This window comes from Chrysemys picta, chromosome 6 (assembly GCF_011386835.1).
Source record: "Chrysemys picta bellii isolate R12L10 chromosome 6, ASM1138683v2, whole genome shotgun sequence".
Classification (NCBI taxonomy): domain Eukaryota; kingdom Metazoa; phylum Chordata; order Testudines; family Emydidae; genus Chrysemys; species Chrysemys picta.
The window spans coordinates 60,132,651-60,144,654 of record NC_088796.1 but is presented as its reverse complement, the minus strand read 5'-3'; the positions used below and the strand labels follow the sequence as shown (position 1 = coordinate 60,144,654).

Below are 12,004 nucleotides of genomic sequence, written 5' to 3'. Positions count from 1 at the left end.
CAAGAAAGAGTCTATACAAATATTCTTGCACATAAAAAATAGATAAATTATGTTTTTGAACTGACGAGATGCAACCAAGAAGAGTGGGTTTGTGCTTTGTAATTTCTCTTTATAATTTTCTTGTTTGGGAAACAATTTATGCACTTAATAGTAAACTTATGAATACCTGGAATCCTAAGAACAGCAGTTGAAACTCACCATACTTTTAATAAGCACTGCACACAGAAATATACGTTGCTTTTTAAATAATTTAACTTCAAAATTGTATTACTAAGAAAATAAAGCAGTGCCATCATCTTCAATTGTAAAAGCATGCAGCAATTTCTGTGATTGATATTGTTTAAGTACTGTAGGATCTTTCTGGGTGGATACACAAACCCTTTGCTGTGTACTTATAGAACTTTTAAGGCAAATTTTAAAAGTTACACAGTTGAATACTGAATTCACTACACTGTCTATTTCCATTGAAAAGCCTGCACAAAAGATTCTGGTATATTCACTAACAAGCTACCTATTAAGAGTTTGCAGTTTATAGACTTTATATAATAACTGTATATATCATCTCTAGTTATGGTTACAAGTAACTATGGTTACTGATTTATCACTGACACTTATCATAACAAGGTTTACACGATAAAGTTGTTTCGTGATTCTAATTAATTACAACTAAAGAAAAGCTCTTCTTTGAAAGCCTACCTACACAGGGATACTCCAGAAAAGTAAGGCAAATTAACTAAGCTGATTTCTCTTTAGAGATTGTCACCCTGGATACCAATCTATTGAGAACAGGGGAATAGTTCTCATATCCTATTTCCAATCTCATGTACCAATCAGTTTATCTCACAGTTAGCCTAAGGAACAATAAGCTGGAGAACTTCAAAGTGGTCCCAGCAATATGAGAGCAGCATAATAAGATCTCCCAACACTCTGGTAATCAGGCAGGAGAGGAAACCAGAGAACCACAGGAAGCTGGAACCAAACACAAAGCCAGGGATGAAATAAGCCACAAAGCAAAGGAGGAAGGAAAGTATGGAGCAGAAAATAAGGCAAGGATGGGCAACTTTAAGGTAGCGGAGAGCCACAAAATCCACTAAAACCCTTTGGCGGGCCATACTCTTTTTTTTTTAATTTTTTTTTTCATTAAAACCTACATATTTTATAAACGTTTGCTACAATACGCCTGTGAACATAAAATTAACTGTGTATTAACAGTGTAAAACCAAAGTGTTCTTAAAATATAAAATCCCTTCATAGCACATCCTTCAAATAAAAAAATAATAAAAAAAAAAAAAAACACCCCACCCCACCCAAAAAAAAATTACACACAAATCTTTCACTAACCTTTTTTCAATGTACTGAAGACCAGGGAATTAATAAATGAAAATAACAAAGTAAAAACATCATTCTTAATGTTTTTTCTCCACTGCTTCCCCATGCACACAGGGTCTGCTACATGAGGTGGAGCTTGGAACTGGGAACAAGAGCTCATGCACTGGGCTGCAAAGCCACTCAAATTTGGCCTGGCCATTCTCTTTCATGCCAACAGGTAAGGAGTTCTGCCACTGTGCTACCCAGCTCTGGTTACTGTCCCCAGATGGCAGACAAGGGGGCTGGGCACAATCACATTGTGGGAGCTGGCAGACAATGATGTTCTCCTCAAACGCGGAGCTTGCCAAGCCAATGTGTGGCAGTCTCATCAGCAAAGTTCAGAGCCCTCAGAGCACCATCAAATATGATCAGAGGGTGGCTGTCAGCGTTGAGACATTGTCTTTGGCCACAGCCTCACATGGGATCCCTTCTTTGGCCCCAGTGTGAAAGCTGGCTGCATGTTAACCCTGGCCCATTCGAAAACGGTTCAAAAGGGCCCCATGAGCAGCATGGCAAATCAAAGCCGGCTACACACAGTCAGGTCAGTTACAAGAGGGGAGCCACTGGGAAAGCAGTAACCAGAGCCAAGTGGGGCAGAACCCTGCTCTAGCATGAATGACTGATCGATGGATAGGCCAATGACAGGAACTGCAAACCAGACCATGGGCTCCTGCTCCCAATCCCGGGTTTCACTCCAATCCCCACAGTCACAGACTATGGCTCTACCTCATGCCACCTAGTTCTGGTTACTTACTCTCTGTTGATGGAGGTGAACCCTACCCTCACCCTCTGCTTTGTGGGGGGGAAGAGGGACCTGGCCAGAACCTGTTTCCCACATCCCAATCAACCAGCCACTGGGGAGGCAGTAACTGGACCTGTGTGGTATGGGGCTGAATCAGAGCCTGTGTCGATGGAGAAGCAAAAAGTGGTCTGAGGCAGCAGCAGCTTTACTAAAAGACACGCCCCTCAGCGACTCAGCTCAATTTAAAAAAAAAAAAAAAAATTTATTCTCAGGCTGTGACCCCACCTTTGGGCAGGACAAATAAAATGATCTGGCAGGCCAGGAGTGGTCCCTAAGCCACTAGTTGCTCATCCCTGAGGTGGAGGAAAGGAAAAAAAGATAGAAAAGGGCAGAGGAAAAGGAGGACAGAACAGAGAGCTCAGAAGGAATGGAAAGGAAAGAAGCAGTGTAATCTGTGAAGGGAGCTTGCAGGAATGAGGAATTGAAAATGGAGAGAAGAGAAATAAAAGGGAAGGAAGGAGAGAAAAGGCAACAAGAGAAAAACAGAAGGAGAGAGAAAACAGGAGAGGAAAACGGTAGTTAAGAGGTAAGAACAAATGAAAGAAAAATCACTAGAACATACAGGTGTGACTGCTTTAATTCTAACTGGAATGTATTGATAACCTCAAAAATATATTTCGTTTTAAAATTGTTAAATTAGTTTGTGAATTAACTGCTGTGTTCATGTAAGTGAAACAAGTAGCAATGTCTGGACCTAAATATAGCATTGGCACATATTTGTATAAACTCCTAGATAGCTCCTTACATGCACCTCACGCCCACCTTAGGCAGCAACACTCTTTTGACATTCCAGTTCTTGGGCATCCCAATTTTAGACTGGCAATCATGCAGAGTTCTGCTATAATCTTGTGCAAGGAAAACTTCTTCTAACTTGGCAACAGAATCCCATATTTATTTTTGTTCAACAACTTAACCTGCACAGTTGTGGATCATCATATTCAAATGGATTTATCCTAGAGACAAGGCTTCTCACACCTGAGATGAGTCACAAAAGACACAGCCAACCCCTTTTCTCTAAGTTATGCTGGCCTGCATATTCAGATGGTGCAAACAGAGCTAATACAGGGGCAGCTGTAACATTAAAGTTGATATTCACTAATACAGACAAGATCAGGTGCCTTTTCCACAAAGAAACTACAGATGGCTGCAGTCTTATTAGTGACCACCATACATTAAACATCAGCCAATAGTTAGCACAACCATTTACAATTTCTCCAGGCCACTGAGATAAAACATGTGGCAGACAAGACCAGTTGAACAAATAACAAACGTCAACCATCTGGCTTATGCCTGACAATGGCCCTTTTATGTCTAGTCTTAGTCAAAGGAATGTGAGCAGATTTTTTAGAACTATTCACTCACTAAATCTGCCAAATCCCCATTCACCAGCAGGAACAATTACAAACTCTCAACCACCATACACATGTGGCATTGAAGTGGCACAGTCACCAAATATACCTAAAACCTTCAGCCTGCACAAGATAGAAGTCCCCAAGGGATCCATCCTTGAAAATAACCCAAATAACCAGAGACAGCCTCAAGTGTAAGCAAAAACTGCTCATCCTACTGTTCTCCACACTTCACAAAGGGCTTGTCTACACTGGCACTTTACAGCACTGCAACATTCTCGCTTAGGGGTGTGAAAAAACATCCCCGAACGCTGCAAGTTTCAGCGCTCTAAAGTGGCAGTGTACACAGTGCACCAGCGTGGGGAGCCGTGTTCCTCGAACTGGTAGCTACTCCCCTTGTGGAGGTGAGTTTTTTATAGCACTGGGAGAGAGGTCTCCCACCCCTGGTGCTGCAACTACATGGCAACACTTTAACGTTGCTAGTGAAGACATGTCCTGAGAAAACTCTCACCTGCCCGAGCTGGGAAAGGTTAGAGCAGAAGTTATAATGGTAGCATTCCCAGAAGCATGAAGTGGGTGACAACAGTATAAGCTGCCACTGCTGTTCAGTCACTGTGATCCTAAGGTCTTCAGAATTGAAGCTTTGGTTCTATTAAGACATCCAAAAAGTTCATACGTTTATAAAACTAAAACAAATCCCTGAATGTGTGACATCTCTCTGCAAGCCAGGCAATAGGACATTCTTCTTATACCATTCTCCAACCGTTCACCAACCCACCTTCCAATTTATCCTACCGATTTCCTACAGCCTCTTAATTAAGGGTTCAATTCTGCAACGTTTATTCATGTTGAGCAGCACTTATTCACAGGTCTGGTCCCACTGAGGTCAACAGGACTACATATATAAGTACTATGCAATGGGTGCGAGACTTTCAGATTTGGATCCTCAGTTTCATTTGAATTTTTGATTAAGCAAAATGATTGATTAAAAAAAAAAAAAGAAAAGAAAAAAAATAGACCACCACTAGAGAACAGAATGCTAACTAGCCCAGGTTTTAAGCCTTAAACTGCCAATGCTTCATCATGCATTTCTTACACTCAAAACTCCCGCAGACTCCAACAGAAATTTTGGGTGCCCAAGGAATGCAGTATCAGGCCCCATATAATATTATTAAATTGAAACTAATGAAGTTGCCAGATGGAACAAACATTTAAATAACCATTTAAAAAAAAAAAAAAGAACAGTGCTCTGAAATAATCACAAAAATAGAGGAGTGCTGTTTCACAATCTCACAAAAACAGAGAAATCAGTCCATTTTTGCATAATGAAAAAACTAACAGCTAACAAAAGCCGAATTTAAACAGTATCAATTTTTTTATGCTTTCTGATTTAGGAGTTTATTTTCTACACTTGCTCATTCAGTATTTTTGTTTTCTATTGGATTATTTTCATGCAGTTTTCACTGAACAACGAAGTTGAAAAATACTACCTCCATATAGATGCAACAGATAGGGACCCTGCTAATGGAGGAACAGGAGTAAAAGACCCTCAAGAGACTGTCAATATTTGTTTTGGTGGTTGTATTTTAACATTAGAAGTAAACTTCCAGTCTTTTTTAATTCATATTTTGATTGGTTAAAATACCACTAAAGAGCTAAGACCATCAAAATCATTTGAAAAAACTGTATGTGGACTGAATTAAGAGAGGCTACAATGTTGAATGCAGAACAGTTTCAGACTAGTCGCTTACCCAAAGGGGACAGTCATGCACCACCAGTCTGACATTTCCAAACACACAGGCTTGATATTCAGTAAACATAGGGCTTCCAATGTGGTTGGCAGAGTTCAGCAGCAAACTGCTTTCAGTCTCTGAAATGAGAGCACTTCTCCCAAGATAGGTCCAGATCAGACTTGATTGCTGATTGTCTTCAGAAAATCCATCTCTCTCATTTCCAAAGGCTACAACATGAACAGACCTAAAAACAGTAACAAAAAGTACTATTAGCAAAGATTGGGGGAGGAGAGGGGAGAATAGGGGGCTAAGAATATCCTTTCATATCAAAACAAGAATATTAATCCTTCTCTAGCCTCTTCTTTCACCAGACTAACACCCCAGGAGTCAACACTGAATTACATACATGATCTCAACTCCAATAGCAGAAGGAGAGTAAAATGGAAAGGAGTGCTGTAAATGTTGTTTGTTTTATAAATCACCAGCTTGTTTGGCTTTTTATTTGTCCATTTCCATATGTAGCTTCACAGATGTAACCTCAACGATTCCTGTCACTGTGGCTTTGGTGTGTTTTCAATGCTCTCTAACCTCCTGTTCAGTCCTTCAGCCCCTGCAAGTCAATGAATGTAACTGCATGTGTCAGCAGCAGGACAAGCCCTTGCTGTTAATCCGCTGCTGTTGTAGGTGAATTCAGCACATATCCTCAGCAGCAGGCAGACCCAGGCTCAGCCACTGCCTCCTGACGTCAGCCCTACCCAAGAGCATAATTCATACAATGGAGAGACTTGACATTTCTGCAGAACCAACATAATGTGGCCAGACCAGCAAAGAAAGACAAAGGCTCTTCAACAACAGCAGCATTCGACTGCACCGGAGGGAGCTGATTATATGGTGCTCTTCTGCTGCTGCCAGGCAAAAAAAAATTACATAAATATATGAGCTCACTGCCAGCCAATCTGTATGAAGACAGCCTTCTGAACTATGAAGATCCTACCCAAATGAGAGAAGAGCAAATGAGAGCAGCCCCCGCTAAGGAAAGGCTACAAAAAGAAAAATGAAGTATGAAAGGCTGAATCTTTCTACTACAATTAAATGGTTTCTACTAAATAGCACTGCACATATTGTGGTGTGAGAGAGAGAGTGTGAAAATAATATGGTAAATATAAAACTGATTATAGGAGCAAATTCTCCTCTCAGTTACGCTAATGTAAATCTAAAGAACAAACATTAAATTATGTGGAATCACTCAAACATGATCATTCATAAAATGACCAATGGAATCAGCAACAACAAAGTTCCCACTGCAGAATCTGGATTATTTAAAAAACACTAATGCAAAATTAGTAAAATAACAGAAAACTGTATGAGATACTAAACATAAATATCAGTACACAAGTTTCATACCAGTCAATTGTGAATATCCATACTGACTGGCTGGACCATTTATATAAGTTTCAGTGTCTGACCCTCTACACTTAAGTCAATGGGAGCATTATCAATGACTTCCAGAGGCACAAGATCAAGCCCTAACATATATGAAACACACATGACAACACCCCAAAAATATTTAATACCTATTATAGCAATGAAATAAACTCTAAAAGTCTTTCCTCCTATTTTAATAGCCTTTATAAACTATAAATATTAGACTTTTACAGCAAGAGAGACCAAATGGTAGTTTTCTCAAAAATTTCCTCTCTTTCGTCCTACTTCCCAGTTTCTCCCACCAGGATTAACTTTTGCTTAGGAAGCTGAAAGACCATTGATGTAGTTTCCGCTTTGCAATCTGGTTGCCCTTTCTTGGTAGTTCTTCTCAAGGGACAGTTTCAAAACAAAAAACAAAAAAAAGTCACCACATTTCTCATTTGGCTCTCAAATTAGTTGGCAGCGTCACCTAATACATCCTCCATTAGTAGCGACTGACACTGGATAAAAAGTCAAGTGAGTTAGTGCCAAAACAATGCTTCGACTGTGTCCATTAATCCACTTTATATAAAGTAAGTAAAAGCCTTTGGAGACTGAAGGTCTGAACAGAAGAGCTGGGGTTTGCAACATACTAGACTTACAGTCAGACCAAGTTGGGGAGGATGTTTGAGTGGAATGTTTCCTGTAACCATGCATTTAGAAGCATGAACTGTGAATAACCAAGAACTCTGAAAACGGGTGACTAGGAGAATAACCCTGAGGAGAGAACTGTAACGTGAATGAACCAGAACCCCAGAGGATGACTGGGTTTGAGACTGTGATGAGTTGTGAGAATAAAGTACACCCTCCAAAGGGGTGAATTTAATTAACCTTGTTCAGCATGTGGACTGTGTGAAGATTTTCTCCACTCTGCTTAAACAGTGCAGCTCGGTCACTTTTATGAGCACTGGGTCCTGGGTTTGAGCAGGGAGGGGGAAGGAACTGGATGGTCTAGAGCAGGGGTAGGCAACCTATGGCACAGGTGCCAAAGGCGGCACGCGAGCTGATTTTCAGTGGCACTCACACTGCCCGGGTCCTGGCCACTGTCCGGGGGACTCTGCATTTTAATTTAATTTTAAATGAAGCTACTGAAACATTTTAAAAAACTTATTTACTTTACATACAACAATAGTTTAGTTAAATATTATAGACTTATAGAAAGAGACCTTCTAAAAACATTAAAATGTATTACTGGCATGCGAAACCTTAAATCAGAGTGAAGAAATGAAGACTCGGCACACCAATTCTGAAAGGTTGCTGACCCTTGGTCTAGAGCAAGATGACCAGAGGGAACTCTCATTGTCCACTCCCCTCCCTCAGACAGAGAAGAGATTACAAGCAAAATATATTACATTTTGTCTGTATTATCTTTTCTATGGAGGTCATTATGCAATGGGCTGCCTCCTTCAAGGTGACTGACTTGTGCAAGCACAGCTGAGGAATTCCCTGGCAGTACAACTTCAAGGCAACAACACTGCCAGGGTCTGGGGGAGAATTGTCATAAAAAAGAATTGCTATAAGATTCAGGGCTTCAGACACCCCAATCTCCTACAGGTACTTGGGGATTCATTGATTGGGGTAAGCCCTGTGGGGGGAACAAGTTCCAGCACCCAATGAAACAATATAGTAGAAAACGTTTAAGGGAATCTTTCCTGAGTTTTCCTCTCCAATCCCATTACATGGGTTTTTCTACAGGTGGGGGCTATCCAATGATCTGTCAGAAAAGCTCATTGAAATTGTAATATTGTAAATAGTATTCACACATACTAGTTGTTTAGGTTTCTTTAAACATGTACTTATGATCTAACACAGGGGTCTCAAACATGCGGCCTGCGGGGCTATTTCCTGCGGCCCGCAGCCCCTTCCTCCCCCCCCGTCTACCTCCAGGCCAGGGGTGGGCAAACTACAGCCGCATGATTGCCCCCCTTGAGCCCTGCGCCACTCCCTGAAGCGGCTGGCATCACGTCCCTGCGGCCGGGGTGGCTTCCAGTCATCGCCCCCTCCGCAGCTCCCATTAGCCGGGAACAGGGAACCGCGGCCAATGGGAGCTTCAGGGGAGGAACCTGGAGGCGCGGCAAGCAGCGTGAGGAGCCCTGCGTCCCCCTTCCCCAGGGGCCGCAGGGACATGGTTCCAGCTACTTCCTGGAGCGGAGCGGAACGGGGGCAGGGCTGGCAGCCTGCCCTGGCCCCGGTGTATGCCGCTGCCACCCCAGAGCCCGAAGCCCTCCTGCATCCCATCCTGAGCTCCCTGCTTGCACCTCAACCCCCTGCCCTGAGCCCCCTGCTGCACACCATACCCCAACCCCATGCCCTGAGCCCCCTGCTGCATCCCACACCCCTTCTGCACCCCAATCCCGAGCCTCCTGCCTGCACCCCAACTCCCTGCCACACCCCTCCTGCACCCCAACCCCCTGCCCTGAGCCCCCTGCCACATCCCACATCCCTCCTGCACCTCAAACCCCTGCCCTGAGCCCCCTGCCTGCACCCCAACCTCCTGCCCTGAGCCCCCTGCTGCATCCCACACCCCAACCCCTTGCCCTGAGCCCCCCTGCTGCATCCCACACCCCTTCTGCACCCTGAGCCCCCTGCCTGCACCCCAACCCCCTGCTGCACCTCAACTCCCTGTCCTGAGCCCCCGCCACACCCCTCATGCACCCTCTGGGGGCAGGGAGGGGGCGGAATTGGGGTGGGGCCTTCAGGGAAGGGGTTGGAACGGGGGCAGGGAAGGGGTGGAGTGGGGGCAGGGCCAGGGGCAGCGAGGGGGGGTGTCAGTGATGAGGCCCTCGGGCCAATGAACTAGCCCTCATGTGGCCCTCGTGGTCATTTGAATTTGAGACCCCGATCTAACAAATGAAATCAATGAAACAGTGATTTTGTATAAATCCAACTTATTTACATGCATGCATTTTAATAGTCTCATTTAAGGGGGAAATTCACTCCTTTCCGGACAAAGCCTGGGTAATTAAGCTTTGTGTAAAGAACTTAGCTGGGGTTGAGTGTAACAGACTCTTTCCTTCCCCCTCCCCACCACGTACCTAGGTCTAACAGATTCTGCCCTGTGGGCTGGAATAATGGTACACCCTCTCCATATCCCTACATAGAGGTTTGGATTTTTAGATCCTCACCTGGCAATCTATAACATTTCCTTCCACTCCCACCTATTCAAGAGTGGCAAGAACTTTAACTATGGAGAAGGCTATCACCAGGATTCCACTAGGCTAAACAGGTACTGTTCTTGCACAGTAAGTCAGCTATTCCCCAAGTCAGAAATCACAGACTGCCTGTCACTAAATTCTGCTAAAGTCTGACCCCTACTCATCTTACACATACCTTCCTCCACCTTACAGGGGGAAAATTAGCTCCTCTTTTTGTAATGTAACTGACCATTTCCTATTAACATGGACTTGCAAGACTGGGCAGAACATTGCTCAAGGCTTCCATTTAAAGCAAAACAAAACAAAATACACACACACATATATACATAGTAGAAGTCTGAACTTTGCAAAACAGAGATGCTGAATTTAATCCTTGTGGGTCATATACTAGATCTGAACTTTGTCTATCAGTTATCAAATACTTTTTAACTGCCTCATCTCTTGTGTTTTTATTTTTCATTTCAGGCCATAGAGATATTGCACTACCCTGCAGTGTGATGGGAGCCACATAATATAGTAGTGCCTCTTGGGCTCAAATATTTTAGCAGGTCGTAGAAGAGGCCACACAGAAAAGGTTCAAGCAAAAAATTAGATGTATACATACTGCTCATGTGCAGTGAACTAAACAGACTCATTGCTTTTACCGGATTGAGCTGTCACAAAAGTTCCAGAAGTCCTTTGTAAAGATTCTGTATTATGATTAAAGATGTATTTATCATTAACAGATCCAGTTAAATATTAGAAATGTCATATGCCAGGTAAAGTCACCAGGAGGACACTAATTTCAAACCAGGAATCTTGAATACAGATGCACTATGCACAGGATAAGTCCATTTTACACAACTACATGCTCTGCTATGGTAAATTAGCAGCTATCGTAGCAAGTGAGGTACACTACATTAATATCATAACTTAGAGATGCAAAATCTTACTAGCTCTAGTACATACCCCTCAAAGTGCAGGACTGTTCTCACTGTGTAGAGAATAATCCTGTTTTCTGTACAATACCATTGTTCTCTGAATTCTCATGGAAGGGATGCAATATATTACACATTATTAAATGAATCTTCTGAAAGTATATTGATAAATGCAATTATAAGACAGAAGATTTGGATTATTTTTACAATGTTTTAAGGAAAAACATGCACAATCAAAACTAATATTTACTGCATCCTTTTTAAAGGAAACCTCCAACCACATTTTCATACTAGCAATCTGAAAGTTCAAAAAGCACTTATATCCATGTACTATGAATGTATTGGAAAATAATAATTGTAATCAGAAGTGGTGTTTCTAACCCTACTGGGGACAATATCTTCATACTAAAAAGTAGTGAAATGTTACCTCTGTGTGTGATTTATATCTTTCATATTTGTTCTACCACAGCATTCAGAGCCCCTTTGTACTAGACGTTGTTCTATTTTAATGCCAGTTTAACAACATGAAGAAAAATGTTATGTTTAGTTTTGAAAATAGTTATTGCAGCTACAGGAATTGAGTATGTCACAATGAACATTGCAACCAGCAGACACTTGTTGTTACAGCTGCCAGATAAAAGCAAAATTGTAAAACACTGGGCCAGTCTTTGGCAGAACACAATGACATATCTGGTATCAGTGACATTTAAACAATAGATCATCAAATTGTCTCAAATTATTTCTGCTGATGTATTCGCTGGAAATCTGTCAGACAAAAAGATGAACAGGGACAGATGTTCTTGGTTGCTCATGAGGGGAAAATATTGGTTTTGATGGAGAAAAGGAAAGTACAGCTTAGTCATGGATGAAGACTTCATTTTCCTGGAGGTACTGGTGTTACCTGTGGTTTTTCAGATAGGACTTTAAGTGTCCTTTACTGCAGAGAAGATAGAGCTTGGTGCACTTGGTTAGTGGGTGATTTGACAGGAATTCAGAAGAGCTGACAGTTCTCCTGGTTATCTGATCCTGCATTCTTTATGCACACAGAGCTTCCACTGATGTCAATTGGAGTTTTAGGTGCACAAGGAATGCAGACACGTAAAGATTCTCCAAAACATTTAACGAGAGGAGGAGTGAGAAAGCATTTCAAATTACACATTTATTAAATTATTATTAAACATAGTTCTCTTTTTCTGAATGAAACAAAATAAAAGCT

At 42.1% G+C, this 12,004-nt stretch overlaps 1 protein-coding gene across 10 annotated transcripts in view; it reads right to left on the bottom strand.

Moving 5' to 3' along the window:
- The window catches only part of RHOBTB3 (Rho related BTB domain containing 3), an 80,269-nt gene that overhangs the window by 67,227 nt on the left and 1,038 nt on the right, over positions 1-12,004 (bottom strand). For 9 of the 10 annotated variants that reach the window (XR_010602242.1, XR_010602241.1, XR_010602244.1 and 6 more), the window contains one exon: positions 5,271-5,496. Coding sequence is in view for 3 of the 10 variants with exons in the window: in XM_065599213.1 (XP_065455285.1) it covers positions 5,271-5,496 (226 nt within the window). In the remaining 7 variants the exon portion in view is untranslated. Of the gene's footprint in view, positions 1-5,270; positions 5,497-5,658; positions 12,002-12,004 lie in introns of those variants that run through there. The other variant, XR_010602243.1, reaches the window with a different exon arrangement.